The sequence below is a fragment of the Vigna umbellata genome, chromosome 11 (genome assembly GCF_029865625.1).
Source record: "Vigna umbellata cultivar VRB3 chromosome 11, Vumbellata_1.0, whole genome shotgun sequence".
Taxonomy (NCBI): domain Eukaryota; kingdom Viridiplantae; phylum Streptophyta; class Magnoliopsida; order Fabales; family Fabaceae; genus Vigna; species Vigna umbellata.
The window spans coordinates 33,149,335-33,176,844 of record NC_142175.1 but is presented as its reverse complement, the minus strand read 5'-3'; the positions used below and the strand labels follow the sequence as shown (position 1 = coordinate 33,176,844).

At 32.5% G+C, this 27,510-nt stretch overlaps 5 protein-coding genes across 5 annotated transcripts; 1 reads left to right on the top strand and 4 right to left on the bottom strand.

The window, feature by feature from the left end:
• Positions 1-187: 187 nt before the first annotated feature.
• Positions 188-4,117, bottom strand: LOC124844623 (uncharacterized). Its single transcript, XM_047321592.2, has 5 exons — positions 3,683-4,117; positions 2,542-2,674; positions 2,077-2,300; positions 905-1,078; positions 188-515 (listed from the first exon to the last, which is right to left on the bottom strand). The coding sequence occupies exons 1-5, from the start codon at positions 3,842-3,844 to the stop codon at positions 429-431; spliced, it is 780 nt and encodes a 259-aa protein (XP_047177548.2). The 5' UTR covers positions 3,845-4,117; the 3' UTR covers positions 188-428.
• A 1,253-nt stretch (positions 4,118-5,370) lies between these two features.
• On the bottom strand, positions 5,371-12,238 carry LOC124844621 (PTI1-like tyrosine-protein kinase At3g15890). Its single transcript, XM_088101550.1, has 4 exons — positions 11,667-12,238; positions 7,303-7,450; positions 6,338-6,597; positions 5,371-6,263 (listed from the first exon to the last, which is right to left on the bottom strand). Exons 1-4 carry the CDS (start codon positions 12,059-12,061, stop codon positions 5,579-5,581), a joined length of 1,488 nt encoding a protein of 495 aa, XP_087957676.1. The 5' UTR covers positions 12,062-12,238; the 3' UTR covers positions 5,371-5,578.
• A 493-nt stretch (positions 12,239-12,731) lies between these two features.
• LOC148191550 (PTI1-like tyrosine-protein kinase At3g15890) lies at positions 12,732-14,992 on the bottom strand. Its single transcript, XM_088102181.1, has 4 exons — positions 14,570-14,992; positions 14,034-14,181; positions 13,587-13,849; positions 12,732-13,509 (listed from the first exon to the last, which is right to left on the bottom strand). Exons 1-4 carry the CDS (start codon positions 14,605-14,607, stop codon positions 12,864-12,866), a joined length of 1,095 nt encoding a protein of 364 aa, XP_087958307.1. The 5' UTR covers positions 14,608-14,992; the 3' UTR covers positions 12,732-12,863.
• A 5,719-nt stretch (positions 14,993-20,711) lies between these two features.
• LOC148191549 (phosphatidylcholine:diacylglycerol cholinephosphotransferase 1-like) lies at positions 20,712-22,706 on the top strand. The gene is made up of 3 exons (XM_088102182.1): positions 20,712-21,204; positions 21,397-21,534; positions 22,150-22,706. Exons 1-3 carry the CDS (start codon positions 20,851-20,853, stop codon positions 22,456-22,458), a joined length of 801 nt encoding a protein of 266 aa, XP_087958308.1. The 5' UTR covers positions 20,712-20,850; the 3' UTR covers positions 22,459-22,706.
• A 1,821-nt stretch (positions 22,707-24,527) lies between these two features.
• Positions 24,528-27,225, bottom strand: PIFI (post-illumination chlorophyll fluorescence increase). Its single transcript, XM_088102007.1, has 8 exons — positions 27,064-27,225; positions 26,471-26,597; positions 26,184-26,268; positions 26,020-26,098; positions 25,684-25,797; positions 25,488-25,600; positions 24,942-25,052; positions 24,528-24,839 (listed from the first exon to the last, which is right to left on the bottom strand). Exons 1-8 carry the CDS (start codon positions 27,143-27,145, stop codon positions 24,714-24,716), a joined length of 837 nt encoding a protein of 278 aa, XP_087958133.1. The 5' UTR covers positions 27,146-27,225; the 3' UTR covers positions 24,528-24,713.
• Between the last annotated feature and the right edge of the window lie 285 nt (positions 27,226-27,510).

The following is a 27,510-nucleotide window of genomic DNA, read 5'->3' as shown; positions in this document are numbered from 1 at the left end:
TTGAGACATGAATCCGCTAGAAAAAAAAAGAAAAAATCTCGAATACGCCAATAAATATACAATTCAACAGTCGATTTTTATGAATAAGTCAAGCAGTTTCGTTTTCAGTTTCGACAGTGTATAGATTTGAATTTTGATTGTAGCATGTATAATTAAACTTATTTTAAAAAAAAAATTATAAGCAGGATTAGATAAACGGATGATACTAATAGGATTTGACTGAAAACATTGATATACTGTTGGATTCTATACTGTGTTGATAAGATACTATAAAAGCAGAAACCATGCTATCACAAACAGAAGCTATAAAAAAGAAAATTACAGCAGCATTAACCTTTTTATGAAAGAAAACAAATAACAAAACATAATTAGTCAAGCTGAAGCAGCTATTTGCTGCCTCTATTATTACGTTTTACACATTCAACCCATTAGAAGATATCAGGTGGGAAATGCCCAGTAAAGGGGTTGCTCTGTTGAGCCTGCTTCAAATGCATTGCCAAAGCATAGTTATTCACCTGTCAACAAATCAATGGTCATAGAAATCATCAGTATGCTCAAAAGCAATTATTAATAGGAAAAAGGCTAGCGTAACACTTTAGATTTTTCATCCACCATTACCCATTAATCCAGTTTGTCTGAATTTAATAACGGACCAGTTTGAATTTGTAAATTGATTTCTTATAGTAGGATGCAATATTTAGGTATTTGCCCTCTCCCCTTTACAAGCCCAAGTTGCACTCTCACTTATAAACCTATATATAAATAGCAGATTGCTATATTGACTCCTAAACAATAAAGAGAGTCTAAAAATTAAGACCAAACTACGAGCGATGATACCGATTAAATCCTTAGCCTAATGAACAGCTGTGACTGCGAACAATTAAGATGGAAAGTTGATTCAAACCTCTAGAGTTCTAATCTGCTCCTGGTATTGAGACACCAATTGCTTTAAATGCTGCAACTCTTGGTTCTTAACCTCGTAATCAGCAGATCGTTCGTGCTGGATTCTAAAAGCATTTTTGAAAGAATTTTTCTCCTTAATCAATGCTTCGATTTGCTCTTTCAGCATCAAATTTTCCTGAAAATGAAAACATTATACAACTAAGATACAAGCTGAAACGGGAAGAAACACTATGTATTTATTCCTAAATCACCATGTCCTAATATATAAGAACATCAGAGTGCAATCTTAGCATTATAATTCTAGCTCAAAGTTCATTACTAAAAAAATTAGTCTTTTTATATGAAACCAAACTACAGAGTATTGTAGAAAATCAGCCACGATATACTTTGGATGTTTATTCAAAGAAGATCCACAGACTACATTGCAGTAAGTCTCAGCGTCTCTCCCGTGTTATCTTCACATCCAAGCAAACAGAAAACCAAGCCTTTTCCTACTACGTATTGCTACACGAACCAAATAATGTCATATTGCTCTATCATAAACAATTATATAGACAAACTGACCATTAAAAACCTTCTTAATGGTTTTGCCCATAACTTTTCTTGACCTCCCTCTACCTCTATTAACAACAAGACTAACCTATATTTGATCTAAATATCCTTCCTGGAGCTTCTTCATATCTTCTCCACATACACCCAAACCCCATTGGAGCAAAATTCTACTACCTTTTCTACTACAGGTACATACCCTCAGCTTTCTTTAATTTTGTCAAGTATGTCCATAAATCTAACACAGCACTCTCATCTACGATACGCTTGAGGTTATTTTCTTGTTGACTTGTTGCCACCACACACTTAGTTCCTCAATACAAGCTGGTGAAACTAAAACACCATACACAGAATCATTACACAAAAACAACAAAGTAAAAATATTACAATGAAAGAATTAGGATGAACCATCCTCAGCTTAAGTCAACAAAAGAGTTCCTCCACAAACAAACCAATCTCAAAGCACTCAATATCACCCAACTGCCACTTCAGTTCAGCAATACCTGGGCAACAGCATACATCATACAATTGATCTGTTCCTCTAAATAGACATTCACTCAGTGACATGCAAAACATCAGAGTTTGGTCGATAACATGAATCTTGAATGGTTTTAGAATGAGTACCTTTTGAAGTGCATCAGTTGCCTCAGCCCTTGCTCTTTCACTGATTGATTTCTCTAGAACTTCTAGCATTCTAGCAGCACGGGCTCTTGCATCATCAACACTAGTAGCAACCATCATTTCCCTAACAAAAAAGTCAATCCATTCTGCTCCATCTGCAGGAAGGTGGTTGTTCAAAGTAGGCTGGTCCTCAGGAACAGAAGCATTTCCATTGTCTTCCAATTTACCTGAAGAGTGTCTCAAAAAGGTCAATTTCTGAATTAGTTTTTTTACAAAAACTTTTTCGTAATTTATTCAACTCATATCATTATTTTTCCACAGCCCCTGTCCGGGCTAGGATAGAAGAGCAGTGCACCAGTACAATTAACAGAAAGCAATCAATTAACAGTTTAAAATCCTATCGATGTAAAAGGAGAATTTTCTCATAAAGGTTTTAAGCATTCATTCGCAAACATCAACCAACCATACCTGCAACCAAATTAACAACATCCGATCCTTCCGAATTTTCATTTCCATCTGTATTTCCCAAGCAAAGCTCGTTCAGCCTCTTGATGGCAGCATCAATATCATTTCCACATTCCTGAAGAGCCCTCTCAAGAACCTGAAAGGTAAAATAACAACCAATAAGATATATTAGGAAGAGAATCATCTATATCAATCATGCAATTTTCGGAAAACACCAACCGAACACATCATAGATTGGACCGGTCAGCCAAAAGTCAAATCCCGGCTTGACAACCTACGTCGTCGCGTCGTCGTCGACCGACTATTTACTATGACCACTCCCCCGTCACATTAACAATTGAGAGGCACCAAGACCTCAAATAGTCAGTCTGCGTTGGGCCTTGAGGTCCAATTATGGCATTCTAGGGCCCAACTATGATCCTTCTAGCCCCAATTACGACATTCTAGGCCCAACTATGATACTTCTAGCCCCAATTACTACACTCTAGGGCCCAACTATAATACTTCTAGCCCCAATCACGGTATTCCAGGCCAAACTGATATTCTAGACCGCCCATGGCACCTACTTGATGCACAGTTAGTATTACCTCTTCCTCTCCTCGCACGTGACAACATTGATGACACCCCAGAAAAGGGGAAACATGGTAAATGAGTAAGGATACTCCCAAAACTCAAGAGAGAAAAATGAGGGGCATTTCCACAAAAAGAAGCAAAGTAGCTCAAATGAGGGACGTTTGGACAAATCTTTTTGTCGATAACCTCAAACCAGTCAATCGGATATTGATTGACATGTTCGTTAGATACGTATTACCAATCCAAGATAGTAGACCTCTTGAGTTCATACATACTGAACTTCAGGACTACCTGCCGACTTCATTCTCAAGTATGAAAAGAAATCAAGGACAGAAACTCCCTCTCTCGATTCAAGCCAAATTTACACACTAATTATTTTGCAGCACAAAAGAAAAAGGGAAAGCACAACCAAACACGGTAACTGATAACAACAATATGATAAACTACAATTCTAACCTTGCAACTAAACTATAAACTACCAAGTTTAAAAGATTAGTAAAACCGTAAAGTGTAACCGTAAGTGGATTCAAAGTCACGTAAAAGTAAAACTGAGAAAGAAAAGAATAGATACCAGGTCGTCCATGTGCGGAAAGAGCGGGCGAAGTTGGTCGATGAGAGAGAGGGGAGGGAAGCGAATCGGCGAAGAGGAACAACGGAGCCTCTTGGAGAGTGGTGGAGAAGGAGGAAGCTCTTCGAAGAAAGATCTCTTGCTTCCGCACACAGCAGCAGACATCGTTCTTCAACGCTGACACCACCAATTTCAAACAATCCTTTCACGATCTCCTCCAATTCAATCCCAACGAACTGGGGTTAGGGTTTCGGAAGAACGAGAGTTATCGGAATCGAAGGGGTTTTCGTGAGGGTTAGGTTCTGCGCTGTTCCAGGAGGAGGAAAAGTGTGGAAACTTGAGAATTATTTATAGTGCTATGCCACAAAGGAAAACGGAACTCTCCACGTGCTTGCCAGCGCGTCGGGTACCAGCGTTTCCTTTGTCGGAAATTCTCCCTGGAAAAACCAAAACCTTTAAAATTCTATATGTTCTAACCTCAAAAATTAAGATGATATCATTTCATTAATATATATGATTTAAATTTAAATGTATGTTATTTATTATTATATTTTTAATTATTAACCTTTTAAGTCAAGCCAAAACGGTCTTATTATATTTGTAAGTTTGTTTCGGACTAATTATTTAAATCATTTTTTAATTATTATCACAAATCTTGTTAGTTAGGAGCATCAATGTTGTTTTTAAAATTTGTACTATCTATCTAACAGTTCGTATTGTTGTGATTTTATGAATATTAAAGGTTTACCTTATCAGCTTCAATTTCCTTTTCCGAAAAAATGATGAACATGGTAACTTCTTTAAAAGTATTTTGAAGTTTTTTTAATATTCTATAAACATATAAAAATTAAAAAGATTAAATATTGAATTATTTCATTTAAATAAAAACAATAATATTAATATAATAAATAAAATTATTAATTATATATATATATATATATATCTTTTTATCTTTTTATCCAATTAACTTTATTCTTTAATTTTATTATTATTCTTTTCTTTCTTAATCGATTCTTTCACTTTACATCATCACATGTACTATATCATGATAAGGAAGAAAATAAAGAATGATTTGTATCCTATCGTAGATGATGTTGATATAATTGTATTTCCCTCGAAAGTTTTGAAAAAAAGAATAATCTTTACTTTGATTATAAGCTCAATCCAATGCCAATGTTTTTTATGATGATCATCTTCATACTACCCTTTCATCCATCCAGATCGACCATCCTAATTGTCCACCAAGCCGTTTATTCAGATCGTCCATCAAGGTCGTTCTCTTTAAAGGTAGAATTTCTCTACCCATATAGTAATAGACCCGCACGACTTGAACAAGGAGCAGGAAGAGGGAATAACATAATTTGGATTAAGGAGGACCATTAGGGAATCTATTTGGCCTTCAAAATAACTTGAAGTATTTGAAGTAAGGGATCTCAATCCTATACCCGAACTACTAAGTACCCACCCGCAGAGCTTAAACAAAAAATAGGAAGAGTGAAAAACATAACTTTAATTAACAAGGACCATTAGGGAGTCCATCTTATCTTCAAGAGAGTTTGAGATGCTTTGAGTAAGAGACCTCAATCTCATATCCAAAACAAACATCATTTACCAACGTAAAAGTAGATGGTTGCAGAAGCTACTCGGGAACAAGAAAAGATTGGTAGAACAAAGAGAATGCTGTAAGACATGTTGCAACACTTGTTGATGAACCTGTCCAAGAGCTTGGTTTTGAAACATTTTGGACATATAGAAGTTTAGATGGTGAAAGAAACAACACTAGAAGAAGTTCTGTTGCACATAGTCATGGTTTAAAATTTGTTAAAAATCGTTTTCCAAACTTGTTGATTCCGAAAAGTTCTATCAAATTACACATGCAGCAAACATACCCAAGCCAATCTAAAAAAGGGCTTCGAGTGTTGACTTGAAAATTGCAACAATAGCAAAAAAACACGAAGCATTCTTTCTCAGCGGATGTTCTAATTCTTTTTCTTCTGAGATGTAGTCTAAACTATCTTTAGCCGCTGAAGTTCCAGCAGCAGCAAGACGACTTCTGAACATGTCACTGTTCTCTAAATCAGAAAATTTATCCTTAGACTCTCCCTTGAGTAGTTCTACCACATCAAGCATGGATGGTCTCTTCTCAGGTAGATCCTGAGCACAAATAAGAGCAACTAAAACAACTCTTTTAAGCTCTTCCTTCACATAGTTACCATTTAGTCTTGGATCAGCAATTTTATTAAATTTCTTCTCACAAACCAATGGCAATGCCCAATCAACTATCGATCTCCTCACAGTGGAATCAAGCATTTCGGTTGGTCTTATGCCACTAGCGAGTTCTAGAAGCAGAACACCAAAACTGTAGACATCACAACTCGCTTTTGCTTTACCTAACATGGCATATTCTGGTGCAAGGTAGCCACGAGTTCCCATAACTTTTGTAGTCACATGTGTTGCCCCATCAGGGATCAACTTAGCAAACCCAAAATCAGCAACCCTGGCCTTGAAATGAGAATCTAGCAACACATTGCTTGATTTAATATCCCTGTGGATGATACGTGGTGTTGCTTGGTGGTGAAGGTACCTGAAAGTAATAAGACTTATGGATAATAAACGATAGTGGAAGAAGTTCATAAGAAAGGTGAGGTTAGTACTTACGCAATTCCTTCAGCGGAACCAATTGCGATATTCATCCGACGATTCCAATCCAGAGGGCATTTCAATGAATTATGTCCATGAAGATTAGAGTGGAGACACAGATTTTGCATATATTCATACACAATTAACCGTTCCTGTCCTTCTGCACAGTAGCCACGAAGACTGAGAAGATTCTGGTGTCGTATTCTTGCCAAGATTTCAAGTTCAACCGTAAATGTTTCAGTTATGTTGCTCTGAAACTTCAAACTTTTCACCGCAATCTGAAATGGCAAGATTTTTTAAACATATTACAGTAGATTCATTCTCAAGGGCTAGGTAAAAGGTTTTGAACAGAGGTTTTTGCACCAATAACCCCAGAAACTTTGGATCATATTCTTTAGAAATCACGTCACTAGATAAATCAAAATCCTTGAAATCTAAATGAAAATCCATTAAGGAAGGTAAATCAACGTCACTCACTTGATTAATATACAACCATTTGCCATTTTAGTTCAATGGAACTGCTAGGAATAAAAATGAATAATTGAATATTGTAATTATTATCATACATCAAGGTATCATATTAATTGGTTGGAAGACTCATCATTACCAGTTGTCAAGTACGACTGAAAAAGATATAGGAAATTTCTTGAGATGTTTCAAACTATCAAAGCAGACCCCACAGAGCCGTTAAGAATGTGAATTTGTCAACACAATCGATGATGTGAAATGGTTAATGAACTCTGTGTGAATTTGTTGACACCATACTCTAAAAAAGCCTTGAGGTATTGGGTTTGCGGACTTATATGTTTCTCAATGTGTCCTTTTTAGATAATGTGAGACTTTCTTATCGTCACCCCATTTGTGGCTAAAATAAGCAAGAACAACCATAGAATATAAGACACAAAATGCAGCAGATTTGATACGACATTTCAACAACAATAGTAACTATAAGTAAATAAATAAAATTTAAAGCATACTCATACTTGCGATCCATCCCATAGTTGGCCCCAGTACACACTGCCAAAGCCTCCTTCTCCTCGAATGTTGCCAGGTTTGAAATTATTCGTAGCAGACTTTAATTCCTCCAAAGAAAACACCCTCCATGTGGGTTGTTCTTTCCCTCTCCTTACGCTGCATGAATAAGATTCCGATATCAAACATCTATTGAGTAAAAAATAAATTGGAAAGGCGTAATTGAGACCAAATTTCGAAGATAAAATATGCACTTTAAGAACTGTGCTGAGTATAGGATCAATGAAACATACACCTTGTTATGCTCGGAGCAGTAATCATGCTTAAATGCTCAAATCTTCTCTATTAAGTTTTCCTCTAGAGTTGTACCTGACAAACTTAACTAACCCTTAATTGATCCTTCTTACTCTAGAAGAGTCGAGATTACACAATTAAAAATATCTATCATTCATTATTTTTATCAAAATTAAACACACAAACTGAATCATACCATATAAACAAACATCTACTTTTATCCAACAACAAAAAATAACAGAGAAAGGAATTGTCATACGCGTTCAAAACTTTTTCGAAGCAAAATCTAAAAGCCATAACTTTGACCAATGAGCCCCACCCACCTTCTTCCTTCTGTGCTTTGAAAAAAAAAAAACAGAAAATGCGAACAAAATAAAAACTTGAAACCGACCGACCAACCCAAACAGCTGTTGATGTTGTTCCTTTAACCTCAGACTTTTTTCTTAGGATGAATATTCAGTTCTTAGAGTAAAGGCAGATAAATGAACATGTGTTGAAAAGAAATAAAGACAAGAAAATAGGAGGTGGAGAAGGAGAATGCAATGCAAAAGGTGATGGATGATAAGAAAAAACTAAAAAAAGTGGTAACAGAGAAGAAGAGAGCTTCTTTTAATCTTTTAATGGAAGTTAAAGGCTTGTTCGTTACTCCTCAGTCATTGTCACAATGAACTCCCCCAGTTGCAAAAGTTATTGTTATTTAATCATTAAACAAAACTAAACATGTGTGGGGCCGTTTCCTTTTAATTTTAATTGTGCTTTGAGGGAATATAATTTAGAAATAGAAGAAAAAAGTAAAAGAAATATAAATAGAAATAAAAAAAAAGGTATGTTGTTTAAATAGATAAATTATTTATATAAAAATAGATAAAAAAAATAATATATATTTATATAATTTTTTAATATGTAAAAGAGAAAATAAAAATGGTATAAAAATATTTCATAATAGTTAAAAATTCATTTTAACATAAATGCATTTAATTTTGATTTTATTATAATAATTTGTTCGGAATGTTAGTTCTTTTATTTAGTTTGTGAGGATTAAAAATGGTTAAATATAGAAAAGAGGTTTTATAAAATGAACAATTGATATTTTATTATTAAAATTGAAATTATGTATAAATATAATTTTATTAGAAATAAGTTCATTTTATAAAAATCTCTCTCTAAAAACCTTTTTTTCAGAATCTCTTATATCTTCTCTTTAAATTTTTAACTCTGCATTTCTTCTCCTTCTAGATTTTAGTATGTTTCTCGCAACAAGAGCAACAATTCTAACCGATTAGTTTTTTTAAGTAGAATAAGTTTAATTTGTGTTCTTAAGTCAAAGTTTGATCTAAATGTATGTGGATCTTTTTCGTTTTGCATATGATTCTATGGCATTTATAGGAATTCTAATTTTGTTGTGATTCTAGTTTAGATTATTAATTTAAGCTTTTTTTTTTGTGTGTTTTTAGAGTGTCCTATGAGATGTAGAACTTATGAGCAATTGTAAACTAAGAAGCCCCGGAAGAGGTAACAAAAATAGTAATAATTTCAATCTTTAATTTTGATTTATTGATATATGAATGGGATTACTTTTGAATGAGAAGTGCATTTTGAATGTATAATTTTGATTGAACTCTATAAATATGTGAATTCGAATGTGAGTTACTATTGGTCCATAAGACAGAATTTGATTTTTGTTAAAATGAGAATTGTGAACTGTGAACTTGCATGTAGAATGAGTATTTGGACTTGAGTAACGGGCCTTTTGGAATTGTTTTGGTAATTAGTGAGGATTTCATAAAACATAGAGGAGTGTTGTTATCTCCACCACCACCACCAAATTCTTTATGCACTTCTTCAAATCTTTTCAAAAAAATTTTAATTACAAAAGTATAATTTTTTACTTTAACCATATTTATTTACTTTTTTCTGTAACTCTAAATCCGTACCTCCTTTTCACTCTCCCCCGCACTTTCTCTCTTTCTTCGTATCCGTTTCCACTTCATTTTGGTTTTGGTTCGTGGTTATTGTGTAATTGGTTTACGAGAGGTAAGTTTGTTGTTTGCTTCATTCATAGTATGCATGATAGATTTATATTTTTTAATGTATTGAATATATTGTGTTTGTTGTTTGGTTGTTGTTGTGCTGTTGTGTGTTTTCTCTATGTGTGCAGAGAAAGAAGATAACCGCGCAGGCCATAAACGGATGTTGCATATCCGTTTGGTCCGGATGTTGATATCTATTTACATATATGCCATGTCTATTTACGAATATGCCATGTCAATTGAGTTTAATTCTTATTGTTTGTTGCACATCTTTATTTTGGTCATGACCCGACTACACTGTATCGACTGTATTGCGTTTATTTACAGATGAAGCACGAAATAAATACGTAATATAATATTCAAAACTTAGCTTTATGTTAGACAATTTATATATCACTGGACTTAGATTCTTCAGACTTGTATTAGAGTTTTGTGGGGAGAATGTCGTTATCCAGTGTATGTGATTCTTGGCAAACTAAAACAATATAGACCCTTTCTTGTTTGTGTTGCTAATCTTTCTTTTTGTGATTGCCTTGTTATTTCAAAATTCTAATTTATCTCTTACAGGTTGAGGTTATACTAGTTTATCTGTTTATATGGCAATTAATTTTCGTGTTGCTCACGAATATTTCTGCATGGTTTATCAGTTGTCAAGCTTTAATTTTTTCCGGCCAAGTGGATCTGCAAGGCGAGGTGCCGTCTCAGGCAGCCGAGAATCTCGTGATGTAGTTGTTGGCAGCGAGACTGAGGCTTCTCGTCCTCTGACTCTGGATTCAAGTCAGGGAGCAGTTCGTAAAATGTCTGTTCTTGGTGCTCAGAGAAGTTCAGCAATTAGGGACAACTTGGAGAAACACATCAAATATAAAGAATTTGGATAGGGGTGCATTCTTATAAGGGACCATTAATATATCATTAATGAAGTAGGTGGATATGGGTGAAAATTTACGGGCAAAAGAGGTATGAGAGATGTAAGGATCATTTGGTGATCAAGGGAACAACACTCAACGTAGAGGTACCATGGTAGTGATTCATAAAAATTGAAAAAAATATATTTACGAAAATATACTTAAAAATCACTGAAATATTATCAATATTTATCGTGGAGAGATTTGTATTAGAGTAGTTAATTACAAAAATTAATTAATTGAATCAGGATTGGTTATTTATACTTTACTCACACATTCTTCGAAAATCAAACTCTTTGATGCTTTGAAGAATACAGAATACAATAAATTATTCTCATCACATTACATGCTCATGTGATTTTTTTAAACATAAACTTAGTTTTGTACAGAAACTTTGTTTTAGTTTGCCAAAAATCTTTCTAATTAGAACCCAATGCATCCCAATATATTATTATTATACATGCATCTTTTTTTCTGGATTTGATTTCGACTTTGCATATTCCTTTGACTATTTTGCTAAAAAAATATAGCATTTAAATCCTATTACTCAATATCATGAAGAACACTAAAATTGTTTATTATGGGTAGAGTGGGGGTAGTTAGTTAAAGACAACTAAAAGCTAATAAGAATATATAGTTTGACTTGGTTTTGTGAGATCTATTTTTACGTAATATTTTCCTCACGATTTTTAAATAAATAGTTTATATACAAGCAGGTCAATAATTAATGAAAAATAGCTTTTTATATTACTTATTCTCTATTTTTTGTGAAATTACACACAAATGCTCAGTTGCTTCATGAGTTCTGTCCCAACTTCCTTGTCATCTTTCTTATAAAAATTTTATCCAAGAGAAACTAGAAAAATTGTATGTAATATTTTCTCACAATTTCGCAATAAGAGTAGTTTTTGTATAATTTTTTCCATCATTATAAAAAACTAATAAATAAAATAATTATTTATTACTAATTTTTCATGTAAGAAACTTATTTAAAAAAGTAAAACTAGAAAAAAAAATCTATTTCATTTTATTATTATTTGAGGCATAAATTGATTAGTAGATATTTTGTTATAGAATCTGTAAATCATGAATTCAATTTTGTGCTATACTTATTTTGGTAAGGAAGTGAGGAGAGAGAATACATACTCCGGGAAGCCTTCGTAGACGGTACCGCTGGGCGACTCTTTAGTTTCATTCTGATCTTGTTCGAAACCGACGTGGCTGCTAATGCCAAGATCCACTGCCTTAGCGAAACCGTAGAGAGGAGGGGGATTTGGCACAAAGCTCCTCATTGCATTCTCCACCGTCCGACCAAAACTATCAACACTGACCGGTGTTTCCAAATTTGACGGAGTGGTACTCTCGATGTCATTCTCCACTGCGCGATCGAATCCATGGACGGAGGATACTTCCGAATTTGGCGCAGTCCCACTCCTTATGGCACTGTCCACTTCTGAACCAAATCCACCGACGCTGTATTTTCTATTTTTCGAAATTGAACCACCGCTACTTTCAATAGCCGCGTTGATTCTTCCGTCCATTTACCAAGTGAAAAAAAATGTAATGTGTGTGTGCTTTTAGAGCGCAAACACACACGTATGTATATATGGAGAGAGTGAGAGAGAGATGAATTGAGAAGTTGCGAGGTGATTTCAAATACAAGAGCGAGAAGTTATTGGTTAAACCCTAAACAGAAAGAGAGAGCGAGAGAAAGATGAAATGAGAAGCAATTGGTTTGGAAATGACGAGGAACCCGCGGGTAGGTGCATTTAAACTTTGAGTAGGTAATATGATATAGATTGTATTTGATTTCACACGCCTAATAACCATAAAATGATATTAAAAGATTAAACTTTTGTAGTTTTTTTGAAAAAAAAATAGAAAAGAGCAGTCTCGTATCAATGTTAAAAAAAATTATGTATATCAAAGTATCAATTTTACTTTTCTTAAATTTACATTCTTAAATTTTTTACATTTATTTATCATATTTAAACTTTTTACATTGATTTGAGACTATCATTTTCTGCTTTTTACTTTAATTTTTCTTAAAAAAAGTTAAATTTTTTTTATACTTTTATGATTATTTTATTTTTATACTCTATCAAATAAACGTAAAAATCTGTGATGGTCTCGTTACTTTTTAAAATTTGAAAATTTATTTAGTTCATAAAAAACTATTTTATTGATGAATTTCAAACAACAAAAATTGAAAACTTCTAATAGGGCATAGCATAAAAAAATATAGAAACAATATTGAAGAGGGAAACAAAACACTACACAAACTGAAAATCCCCCAGCACTCATACAACCACACTCATGCAGCAAACATAAAACTGAAGCTGATCATAGTTCAGCATTTTCTCTCAATGGACGTTCTAATTCTTTTTCTTCTGAGATACAGTCTAATCTGTCATCAGCCAATGATGTTCCATCATTGCTTTCTGCAGCTAAAGGGTTTCTGAACATGTCACTGTTCTCTATATGAGAAAATCTATCCCTACACTCTCCCTTGAGTAGCTCTACCACATCAAGCATGGTTGGTCTCTTCTCAGGCAGATCCTGAGCAGACATAAGAGCAACTAAAACAACTCTTTTAAGCTCTTCCTCCACATAGTTACCATTTAGTCTTGGATCAGCAATTTCACCAAATTTCTTCTCACAAACCAATGGCAATGCCCAATCAACTATCGATCGCCTCACCGTGGAACTGAGTTTTTCTGTTGGTCTTCTGCCACTAGCGAGTTCTAGAAGAAGAACACCAAAACTGTACACATCACAACTCTCGTTTGCTTTACCTAACATAGCATATTCTGGTGCAAGGTAGCCAATAGTTCCCTTAACTCTTGTACTCACATGGGTGGTCCAATCAGGGATCAACTTGGCAAACCCAAAATCAGCAACCCTGGCCTTGAAATCAGAATCCAGCAACACGTTGCTTGATTTGATATCCCTGTGGATGATATGTGGTCTTGCTTGATGGTGAAGGTACCTGAAAGTAATGAGATTTATGGATAAGAAACTATAGCAGAAGAAGTTCATAAGAAAAGTCAGGTCAGTAATACTCACACAATTCCTTCAGCAGAACCAATTGCGATATTCATCCGACGATTCCAATCCAGAGAGCATTCGAATGAATGATGTCCGTGAAGATGAGAGTGGAGACTCAGATTTTGCATATATTCATACACAATTAACCGTTCCTGTCCTTCTGCACAGTAGCCACGAAGACTGAGAAGATTCTTGTGTCGAATTCTTGCTAAGATTTCAAGCTCAACTGTGAATTCTGTCTCGGCTCTGTTGCTCCAAACTTTCAATCTTTTCACCGCAATCTGAAATTCAAGATTTTTTAAACAATAAAGTGCTTATACATCCATGTTATTTGCTTCTCATCATCAGCATATCACATATGATTTTTGAACAGAGGATTTTTATAGCATTATCTGATCATATTATTTAGATCAGTGACAGTAAAACAATGAGCAAAAGTAAATAAAATTTAAAGCATAGTCTTACTTGTGATCCGTCCCAAAGTTGGCCCCAGTACACACTGCCAAAGCTTCCTTCTCCAAGCTTGTTGTCATAGTTGAAATTATTCGTAGCAGAGTGTAATTCCTTCAAAGAAAACACCCGCCATGTGGGTTGTTCTTTCCCTCTCCGTGCGCTGCATGAATAAGACTCTTAAATCAAACATCTAATAGGCAAAAAACAAAATCAAAAGGCATAACTGAGACCAAATTTTGAAGATAAAAGATGCACTTTAAGAACTGTTCGAGTTTACGATCAATGAAACATACACCTTGGTATGCTCAGAACAGTTAATCATGCTTAAATGCTCAAATCTTCTCTCTTAGTTTTGCCTCTGGAGTTGTTCCTAACAAGCTCAACTAACCCTTGATTGATTCTTCTTACTCAAGAAGAGTCAAGATTGCACAATCAAAAATATCTAACGTTTTTAAAATTATACACACAACTGAAAACATCTAATTTGATAACAAAGAAAAACAGAGCAAGAAAAACAGTGGAACAAGATTCATGAATTACTGTCGTACCGGTTCGAAACTTTTCCGCAGCAAAACCATGAAGCCATAATTTTCACCAACGAGCCCGACCCACCTTCTCCCTTATCTGTGCTTTGCACAACAAACACAGAAAACGCGAGCAAAATCAAAACTTGAAACCGACCCACCTTCTCCCTTCTCTGTGTTTTGCAAGAGAAGCCCAGAAAACGCGAACAAAATCAGAACTTGAAACCGACCCACCAACCAAAACAGGTGTTGACGTCGTTGTTGTTCCTTTAACCTCGGACTTGTTTCTTAGGATGGATATTCGGTTCTCAGCGTGAATGCAGATAAACGAACATGTGTTGCATGGAAACAAAGAGAAGAAAAGAGGAGGAAGATGATGATGCAATGTGAAAGGTGATGTTAAGAGAAACCCAAAAGAAAGTGCCAACAGAGAAGAAAAAGAGCTTCTGTTTAATGGAAGTTATGGCTCGTTACTCCTCTGGGTCCTTGTCACACTGAACTCCAGCTGTTCAAAATGTTAATGTTTTTTAATTATTAAAGAAAACAAAAATATGTGTGGGGCCCATTTTTTTTTTTAAATTTTAATTGTGATTTGGGAGAATTTAATTTAGACATGAATGTCAATCTTAGGATAAAAAACCGAAATAAGGAAGGTCTGTTGCTTAAATAGATAAAATTAATTATATGCCAAAAAAATAGATAAAAAAATTAATTACATTCAATAATTTCTTTTAACATGTAAAAGAAAAAATAAAAATGATATAAAAAGATTTTACATTAACTAAAAGTTTCGTTTTAACATAAATAATTTCATTTTCATTTTATTATAATAATTTCGGAGTTGAGAATGCTAGCTATCTTATCTAGTTTTTTTTTTTCAGATATTTATCTAGTTTGTGTTTGAAAATTAACATTTTCATAAAATTATATTTTTGAAAAAAAAAAACTAATTTTTGCTCGAAATTATTTTCGTGAAAGAATTTAACTTGTCTATGTTGTTGTTTTTAACAAAATAAATATATCAGGTTTCTGCTGTAAGCTTATTTAATGTATTAAATTATTATTTTTATCAAATATGGTATTATTGACTATTTAGTCAAAACTCATTTCACTAAAAAAAATTTTAATTCCTTCGCTTGTGGATTTGAAATTATTTAATATTCTTAGTTTATAAATTATTAAATTATTGATTATTTGAAACATATTTTACGACTATATTTGTTTCTTTTCCTCTTTCAAATTTTAGTTGTGCGTGCTTCTATAATTTCCTTTTATAACTTTTTTGTCTGGAGTACTAAATACCTATGTTTTCAAAATTCCTTTTATTATTATTAAAGTCTAAATTTCTTCTATCTTTTACTTATTTATTTTAATTATTTTTGCATAATTCTCTTACAATATTAAATATTGTATATTTAATATTGCTATGAATTATCTAATGCACTGTCATATGCTCACATTGCTTGATGACACGTTTTCCTTCTATGTTATAATATAAAATAGTTATTTAAAAATTAATATAAAAATATAATAGTGATAAAATTATATAATAAATACCCATAACAAAAAAATATGACTTTAATTATAGTAGACAAAATTCTCATAACATTGTAAATTTCTTTTTTATATACTTTAAACTCACCTTATTTATAATTGATTATAAACTTTCAACATATTTTTTTTATTTATAATTTTGGCATCAAACATAAAATATATATAATATAAAGAAAGAATATGATTTCCTCATACATCTTTTGAAAATCAAACTCTTTTATTCTTTGAAGAATACATTCTATTCTTTCCACCGAAAACATTATGGAATAAATCATTCTTATCACATTACAAGTTGATGATATATTCTTGGATTAAATATGTTTTTGGTCCCTTAACTTTCAGTAAAAATTGGAATTAGTCCCTCTTCAAAACTTTGGACTAATTTAGTCCCCAAACTTTAGAAATGTGTGAATTTAGTCCTTTTAACCAAATTTTGTTAACTTTATTTGATGTTTCAAACGTATTTCTTAGTGAACATTGAAGCAAAAATGTGTCAAACGGTGTAAACAACTCAAATGCTATCATGAAACGGACTTGAAACATCAAATAAACCTAACAAAATTTAGTTAAAAGGACTAAATTCACACATTCTGAAAGTTTGGGGACTAAATTAGACCAAAGTTTTGAAGAGAAACTAATTCCAATTTTCACTGAAAGTTAAGGGACCAAAAACATATTTAACCCTATATTCTTTTTTAACATATACTTAGTTTTGTTCAATAATTTTGTTTTGGTTTCCAAAAATCTTTCTAATTAGAACCTAATGTATCCCAATATAATATTATCCATGCATATATATATATATATATATATATATATATATATATATATATATATATATATATATATATATAGAATATGAAATCGCCCATGCATAATCCTTTATCTTACTTAAAAAAATTGCCAAAAAAAAAATTATAGCATTTATATCTTATTACTCAATATAGGTGAAGAACACTTAAATTGTTTAGTTACTGTTGGTAGAAAAAGGGGTAGTTAGTTCAAGACAAATAGAAGTTAATAACAAAAGAGTTTGACTTGGTTTTATGAGATTTATTTTTATGTATATTTTGCTGGAGTTATTTTTTAAAATAAATAGTCTACATACAACCAGGTTAAAATATCTTTATATTATTTTTTAATCATAAATAATTATGATTGTATAATATAACTTTATTATAATTTGTACAGTAATTATCTTAAAATCATATCAATGTTGATTTTTAATTCATAACCAAACTCAGTTTTTTATAATAATTTGTACAATTAAAAAATTTTAATTCTTGGAAAGATATTTATAATTTTTTCCTATATTTATTTTAATATGATTTAAATTAACAAATGGTGGGACCAACTGGTTGGTTTATCTGGTGCATCTTTCCCTTGAATAACCCACGTTTCTCTCTTATGCACCTTCTCAAATCATGTTAGAATCAATTCTCATAAAAAAAATGATAAAAAATAGTTGTCATAAAAATAAGAAATTGCACTTCATATTGGTAAGATAACGAGTTTCAAGTATTGACTAAAAAAATAAAATTATGCTAAATTTGTATAATTAATGCAGATGATAAATAAAATATTTATTTATTTTTTTGTATCAAATAAAATTGGAAGTAAAACTATTTAACTTTCTTCGTTTTATCTTGATTTTGTTGTTACTTAAAATCCTGTCAAAATATCTATATCTATATATAAAGAAAATACATATCTTTGATAATTATTTTGTAACCATTTTTTATATATTTTAGGTTTAATGTCTCAATAGGACTCTATTTTTGTCTCAATGAGTGTTTAAGTCTTCCATAGCTCCGGTGGTCGTAGTTGGGATGTTAAATCTCGGGCTCCACGGTGGGCGCCAAAATATTTCAGTAGGGATGTGGAGGCCGAGATACAAACCTAACAAAACTGAACTGCTTCTCTTTACGCTCTCTGTCACAATGCTTCCTTCCTCTCTTTATGTTCTGTTCCTTAGGAAAAGGTGGGCTGGGTACCTGCAAAGGCACTCCGACGCTCAAGTCAGAAAAGGAGTCACCTGAATTTTTTGGTTCAAAGTGATCAAGAAGAAGAATAATTTCTCTAAGGGAAAAAACGTACCTTTTTCCTAGTGTGCTCTGTGTATTTAAAACAGTAAAATAAACCATTACCTGACAATCCGGTCAGTTATTGAAGTTTGACCGTGTAGAAGTTGTAACTGCTAGATCGTGTGCTAGATCGTGTGCTGATACTGAGTCAATTACTTCCGTGATTCGCGGCGTTGGTTAGCTGATTATGCGTAACTGCTTATCTGTAACTGCATGCTACGATATAGCGCTTGTATGTCGACCATCCTGTGCGTCGACATGAATAGGCGACTTGTCGTGCGCTGTGCGAACGTTATGTCGCGACATCACTATTTAAGAAGGCCTCGTATTGGTTCAACTGTCACCAGGTCGCCCGAGTCATCGGTCGACCATTGGAGGATTGGGTATCCTATGGTACAGACCCTATTTTTGTCTCAATAAGGCCACGTCACACATTCATTAACGCCGTTTGATGAAATTGACGGAAATGATTTATTTGCATCAAATTAACAAAAATAAGGACCCAATTGAGACGCCAAAAAATAAAGGGACCTATTTCAAATTCTGAACAAAAATAGGGACCTATTGAGACATTAAACCTATATTTTATTATTTATTTTATTCTTATTAATATAAATTATTTTATCCTTTAAATTTTGTATTTACTTTTTTATCATTTTTTTAAGAATATATTTGTTTATAAATTTAATAGTATTTTTTATTTTAATAATAATTATAATAATTATTTTTTTATTTTTTTATAATCATAGCATAAAAATGGATACATGTTTGATATAGTAAAGTACGTGTGTTTCCACTAATTATGTTTTAGTATTATAGGGTTATTTTTGTATCAGGAAATACTTACAGAAATTTACAATATTAGACCGGGTTGTTGGGCCTTTATTTATCTTCTTATTTCATAGTTATATTTATAAATTTTGATATAAATCATTAACCTAATTACAGTCCAATTTGAATATAATTATACTTTAATTTAACGATTTGAATATATTGTCGCATGATTCATTCAGTCTCGTGATTGTTCAATAATAAATAAGTAATTTGTAATTAACGATTTGATCTATCTCTAATTTCATGTAATATGATACGAGAAGTATGAACAAATAGTACGAATATTATCTATAAGTTTGCTATACTATTTTAATATTAAAGATGAGATTTCTTTGTAAAACAAATAACTTAAAAGAACCAAAGTCCAAAAACAAAGACTCTCAAACTGGGACAATTAATTATGAATTGAAGACTTTCAAATACCAAAATTAATCAATAAAAAATTATAAAAGTCACACTGATCTTGCAAGAACATTTTATATATCATAATTATAAAACATTATTTTATTTATCGACTCAATAACTTATTGAATCAATAAACCTTGATCACATATTCATAGATTTCAATGATAAGTAAGCACACACAGACAACTTCATTTTTAAATAATGATACTTTGACAACATTTTAACATTATCTACATGTTATTCTGTGATTAGTCCAAATTTATTTTACAATCAATAATAAATATTCATAAACACTAATATGAACCAATCCCAGAATGACACATTGTTAAAATATTATCAAAAAATGTTGTAAAAAAGTATATTTTTCTTTCCTAAACAACAAAAGTTAGTTAGTTAGTTGTGCGACAATGAAACTGCGAAACTGAACCGATTATCTAAATCGTTGTGTTGAAATGCAAACGAAGAGAAACCAAGTGAGTGATGCGCTCCAGCCCAATCCTCACCCAATCGAAAGACAGAATACAAGGTCAGAGACACACGCACGTGAGCTTCACAATTTTCTTTGTCTTCATGTTTGGACCTGTTGCCTTCGTCTTCTAAAAAAAATTAATACAAATTGAGTTAGTTACAGCAGTTGACATCTGACACCTATCTGTCTTTTGGTGCATATACCATGTATTCAATGCATTTTTCTCATAAATATTTTAATTAAAAAATAATAAGAAATATATGTATGAATGTTTACTCATGCATAGTCTGGATTGTTTAGTGATCCACTACATTAATTATTAAAGCTTAAGCCTTTAACTCAGTTTTACAAAATTGACTTATAAAACGATAACGGTTTTATAATAAAACAACTGCAGAAACTTTCGAATACTCATTTTTTATCACCGTTCATTTTAACATAACATGTTTACTTAAAAATGTTTCTCAAAAAGACTTACAATACAGAGATCATTATACTCATCTGAATCGATCACCAAAATAAATCAGACTCTTGTACTATATTAAAAAATAAACTTTAAATTTAACTCAATTTCATAAAATTGGTCTATAAAATAGATTTACACTTCCTTATGTATTATAAATTAATTTTCCCTGCATGTCAAACTTCCCACCCACCCTTATAACATTAGAAGATTACTAAATGCAATATGAATGCTTTGTGACCACAGAAACCCAAAAGGCATAATAAAAAGTCACATGCAACACCAATCACAACAAAGTATGGATTTTTTTAACTGTTAAAATAGAAAAATACGAAAAGAGAAAATCACGAAGTGGACGGTGAAAGAAAGAAAGGGTGTATATGAAAACTAACCTTAGCCTCACTTAGGAAACTCCGTCACCACTCCGCATTCCGTGCTTTTAATACCATTCGCATCATTATGACTTCCGCACTTCAAAAAGCTATCTCCAACGGTCATGAACGGCGCCGGTAAGCCCTCCTCCGTCAAGCGCAGGGGCAATAACCATACGGCTCCGGCCAACGGCGTTAAGGTGGCAAACGGCGCCATGGCCAAAACCGCTTCTACGCACTTCTCCGACGCCTCCTTCATGAAATGGACCGTTGCCGATGCTGTCCACGTCGCCACACACCATTGGATGCCGTGTTTGTTCGCATTGGGGCTCCTTTTCTTCATGGGCGTGGAGTACACGCTCTTCATGGTGCCGCCGTCGTCGCCGCCGTTCGACTTGGGCTTCATCGCCACGCGCCACCTCCACGCTATCCTCGAGTCGTCGCCGGACCTCAACACGCTCTTGGCCGCGCTCAATACGGTACTTCGTTTACGCTTTCTCAGATCTGAATCGATGGGATTCTTTATTGGTTCGGATTTTTCTTGTGGGTAACTGCGGAATCGACTTGTTTGAAGGAAATGCAAAATGGGCTGGTCTCAAAATCTGATCTCGCGGCGTTTTTTTTTATTTAATTTTTTTATTTTTTGCATTATTGGCTTTTGAGACGCGTAGGTGTTTGTCGGAATGCAAACGACTTATATCTTGTGGACGTGGCTGATCGAAGGTCGCCCCAGAGCCACTATTTCAACACTGTTCATGTTCACATGTCGTGGGATTTTGGGGTACTCTACCCAGCTCCCGTTGCCTCAGGTGATTATTCGTTCAGTTTCTATAAAACCAAAGCATAGACACATTTTCTTGGTCGTAGTTTTCTCTGATTTCGAATTTCAGTTTTTTCTTGTTAATTTGCTTAATTAATGAATGTTTCTATGACTATATTCTAGTCTTAATCAGAGAACATCACTAAAAGAGTTTTATCAAGCTTTCTCCATTTGATAATACTTACATGCAATTCAAATAATTGTGTTGTTTTTTTCTTCTTTAGAATCAACATTTTACCTTGATTCTAAAGTTAGCAGGGTATCACCAAAAGGGTTGATTACTATTGTTATCTATCTTGTCCTAAAAGTGTTAGACGTTGTCCTTTCATTTAAGTCTTTGAAACCAGAGAAAAAGAAGGTTTTCAGAATAACTGCAATCTGGTAATTATGCAGGTCTAAACGTTTTGTATAACATTTAACTGAAGGGTATATGCCCAAAGATTGAAATAACAGCTGGTGTTGTAATTTCAGAAATTTCTTTAGTTTGAGAAAGCCATACAGTAATAGAAACAAGAGGAGATTCAACAAACCATGTAGAATGTTTTGCTTTTGATTATTCAAACTTTTTTGATTGGTTGGTTTATTTAACTTTGATGGTGAATAGGAATTTCTGGGTTCTGGTGCGGACTTCCCTGTCGGAAACGTGTCTTTTTTCTTGTTCTTTTCGGGGCACGTCGCAGGGTCGGTGATTGCTTCGTTGGACATGAGAAGGATGCAGAGGAAGGAACTGGCTTGGACTTTTGATGTGCTTAATGTTCTGCAAGCTGTGAGGTTGCTTGGTACCAGAGGCCATTACACTATTGATTTGGCCGTAGGGGTTGGTGCTGGACTTCTTTTTGATTCTTTAGCAGGCAAGTACGAAGATAGCAAAAGGAAAGGCGCTGCTCTCACCACAAAGCACGATTTTTCCTGAACATTGTGCATAATATGCCAAAGATCATTTAATCATTGGAAAAAGTACACAAAAGGGTGAGACTCTTTATTGTAGAAAAGAAAAGAAAAGATCAGATAATGATGCTATAGAAGGTAGTATCAGAATAGAAGTAGTCTTAATTACAGTGTTCTGAGTTGAGTCTGTTTTTCTTAATGCTGTCTAAGTTGGAATTCCCTTGCCATGATCCGATTGATTAAAGGAATGAAGTTTTGATTATCATTACATCAGATTTAAGATTGTGCACAGTAAATGAAGTTAAGATTTTTTAAACTTTGGATGTGTTAAAGTTTGATTTGAATGTTGTGTTTATCTGCATATGCAAGTTTCTTCTGTTTGGGCAGCAAAGTCAGAGAGATCAGAGATAGATGGATGAATAATCATATAAGGCTGCTTTTGAATAATTCACTGAGTGATGGAAGCATGAAAGGAATTAAAAAACTCCGACTTTTAATATTAAAAGAAGCATTTTGGAATGTGTACAAATTTTACATTCCTGCAGCTTGAATTCCAAAGTCAATTTCTTATTTATTGGTGTTGCTACTTGCAATATCTATCATTTTATTTTTCAATATTTAGTGAGTTTTATAAAAAAATTCTAAGTCTTTGGTGTTTTTAATTAATTTCTGCTTTGGTCTTCTGAATATAGTAATATGACGGTGTATAACAAAATTTTAAACTTCACTTTCCAATAATATTAATAATAATATAATAGTAAATGATAAAATGATGGGTGCATTGGTCGTCTATATTGATCATTATAATTTTTTCTTTTAATTTGACTAGTCCTATCAATGTCATATTCCAAAAAATTCAAATTTCACGTTCCAATTATATTATAGTAATACGTGGGAAAATGATGCGTGCATATTGATATTTTTAATTTCTTCTTGATTTGAATATTCGTATCAATTTCACATTCCAATAAATTTAAACTTCAATATTTTTATAATATGAAAAATATATTTGGGTTTTGGTTGATTCAAATAACTTTGAAATTTCGGAAGAACATGAACTAAAAAACTATTTTATTAGTCTCGAAAATATTGAGTTTTGATAAACATTCTCACATTGAAGGTCTTAATTTGTTTTAAAAAATAAAGGTCGTGAAAGGAATTATAACAAATGAAAATATACAGATAATAAGTTATTTTTCAAATGTATATATTGCTTATAGAATATTGTTTAACATTTACTTGTGACTGCTAAAATAAACTTTTCAAAATTAAAATTGATCAAATTATATCTGAAATCAATTTTTCCTGATAAATTGAGTATGAGATGTTAGAATTATTTAATTATAAAACTAATAAATTATTTAAATCTCAAAAGGCTAGAGAAGTAAATTATTAATCTAAATTAACATAAATTTATATTTTAATTTTCTTCTAAGGTCCTAAAATGAACAGATGTGACTCAAATTACGACAAGAGGATAGTAGTAAACGATAAAGCAATGCACACATCAGTATAAGATTGATCATTCAAACAACAAATTCAAACTTCAAAACTCTGATTGTACCGTATGACTGATCTTTTTATTTATCGGACAGTTAACATTTCTATATGAATACTAAATGACTGGTCGAAGTTTTTATTTCTGTTTATCTTTTATAGATTGGACTGATGCTCTATTCTGATTAAAAATCTATTTCAAAATCTATAAATATTAAAATAAAATTTCAAAATCTATAAATATTAAAATAAAGTAAGGATGTATGTAATTGTATTTATTGTAAATTTAAGATTTTGTTTTGTTAACGAATCGATCATTTTAATGACTTAGTATCGAAGTGTCTTTAATAAGTATCCATCCATACTGAAGTTGGAACATTAAGGATTTATAAAAACTTTACGGAGACCAAAAGCGACTTAGGAGACTTCAACAAAAATGTAAAAGAGTATTTTAATTACGATCGCGACTCCAAACTCGAAACAGTGATTATGAAATTGAATGAATCTTTATTATCAAGTATGTAAATTGTAGTTTGTTAATATTATGTATACTTAAACAAATTAAACTTTCAGCTAGACTAAGAGAAAGAGAAAACATGTTTTAACAGTAACAAATTAAAGAGAGAAATAATGTAGCAAAACCATAGTTTTTTCAAGACCACAGCTATACCAGACATGACAATGTTCAATTTCAAGAGTGAATTTATATACAATATACACTATCTATGTACTTAAAACCAACACAAAGTATGATCCAAATGAATATTCATGAAAAGTATAATGCTAATCCTCAGACTCAGAATCCAAATCAATTGGACATGTTCCATCATCTACATTAGCTAGTGGGTTGTACAGGTGAGAACCAGGATCTGTGCATCCTAAAACAAGATTCAGATCGCAGCGATCACCCTGCATCAATGTTTTCATTCATCATTAAGAAACTGAAAGTGTTCAAGGAAAAAGAACTATGTTAAAGAGTAAAGACACTGAAAAAAGGAAGAATATTCTCACCCCTTCTTTTGACAAATTACCAATCATAGCACATCTTGCTATAACTATGTTTGTGTCTGGAAATATTGCCTGCTCACATGCTCCTTCTTGACTCAGTTCATCTGCCAAACCCTGCCACATAACAACAGCACACCCAGTTCAGAAAATAAAAGTACTAAATTCTCACATAATGTTATGTTGTTATTTTGTTGTGATGGATCTTTAATGAATATTCATCAAAGTTTCATCTTAAGTGTACTTAATGATCGACTGGTCTCCCGTTGAACGTCCGATCAACATTTCAAAAAGGACCATTGGAAAGTTGTTTCCAATCCTAAGTTTTTATAATAGATAATACTCATTCCCTTACCACTTCACCAATGTTTTCTTTTGAGGTCACATAACTATAGTAATGCCACCAACTTCTTTTTTGCATGAAAGATTTTGTAATTTTAAATCAAATCTGAGATTATCAAACATGTATGAATCTTTCATTAGATATCTCTATGTACATTACCCTATTGCATTAGAGGAAGTTGATTAAGAGAGAAAAGTTGTGTCAATTACCCTATTAAAAAACTCAATTGGCTTGTTCTTTAAAGCCTTGGGAACTTCAAATTGCAGTCTGTATGGACCATCCCAGTCTACTCCATTAGTAAATGAGAAGATCAAGTTCAGAGCTGCACAAAAAAGAGATGTAAACAAGATAACATTGAATGGTTTTGTCTGCAAAGTACACACAGAAACAACAGCATCATATTACCATGCTTTGGAATGCATATCTGAATGGTATATATTGGAGCATCAGCTTTGCCTCTATTTTTTCTAAGCATAGCCCTTGGCTCACCACCGCACATAATTGGCTGATTAAAACCTCCTGGATGGATGAAATGTTACTATTCAGTCTAACTTAATTACAAAATCGACTGATATATATTATAAATTAACTTTATTTCTATTCTATATGAAACTTTTATGAAATAACTTCAAATATGATAAATTTCTAACTCAGAATAACAGTGTGTAGTTTGTCACTTGTTCTTGACACTTTCTATGTTTGTTCATAAAGAATCCAAATATTTTGCTTGCAAAACATTACCATTAAAAGCAATTCCAAATTCTTCACTAGGGACTAGTTGAGCTGCTGCTGGATTATACAAAAGCTTTAGCTTTTCTCCCTGCCAAAATTTGTAAAAATATTTACTATAAGTTAATGGATTATGATGCATTTTTCAATTAGTTAACTCAAAACGTTACACTTACTGAGGTAGGAGGGAGGCCATTCATTGTTTTCCAATACACAGGAGCTCTTCCAATCTCAAACTGAGCCCAAGAAGGAAGCTTGTACCTGTAAACATTAACAGTACATAATGCCATTATAATAAGTTTATCCAAAACTAACTTTCATATTTAGAACATATAAACCTTATTTACAGACCGATATTGTAAGAGTGAGTTAAGCTTAAAAGTGTACTGTGTTTCATACAAAAATGTGAAGTGAAAAAGAAGCAAAAGTAGTAAATGGTATTATTAAAAAGGGGAATTCATACTCTTTAACTTCCTCAGTAGTTGTTGTTGGTGTTGCAACAGCAGCAGCACAGATCTTTTTGCTAATTTTCATATGATTTTTCTTCACAGGGTAACTTTTTGGTAATGACACATTGAGAAAAGGACTAGCTGCATGAGAAATTACTAGTTCATACAACTTTTCACTGTACAAAAAGGGATTAGAAAACTAATTGAACAAAAAGATTTGGCTATAAATTTATCAAAGAATTCAGTACTAATGAGTCATCTCATGAAATTAAAAGGGTTCTAACAACTCAACAGCTACCACTAAAGTGAGAAATAATTAAAGGAAGGAATTGTGAAAAGGATCAGCGCAGATATTAAGGCTACTGTGAGAACACAACAGGTTTTAGCTTTATTAATGTTCTGATAATGATTGCTAATTTTGATTCCTACAAAGGTTTGGACTTTTAGCAGCAATCAAGGAAGATATAAACACATAAGAGTACCCATAATAAAAAAATATGCATATTCAAATCACATGGCCATTTGCAGCAAAATCTAAACTTTAATACAAAATGAAACACTCTATAGTTGACAAAATATGGCATAAAATGAGATAAAAGAGACTGACATAGCGTGTTTGAAATGGTTGGAGACACAGGCAAACATGGCTGCGTGGAAGAAGCAAAGAAAGAAGCATTGGTTGCAGCCATTTATGTATGACAGAATATTGAAGAAGAGAAGTGAAATCTAAGAATAGAACATGTCCAAATTTATAATAGCCAAGAGATAGCAAGAGATAAATGATATTTTCCAGTGTGCGTGTAGAAAGTGGCCAGTGGTAAGCGGCATGACAGAGAAATAAAGATTTTTATAAGAAGATAATTGATAGAGCTTCATTTTAGTCAAATTTTGTAGATATTTTCTTTTTAACAAAATGTTCTCAAATCAAACATTTTTTATACAACACGTAATATTTTTTATATTTATTTCACATTATTTTTTTCTTATTTTTTATTCTTTTTAAAAATAAAAAAAATTATTTTTCTTATGATAATTTTATCTTAATGAGATACTT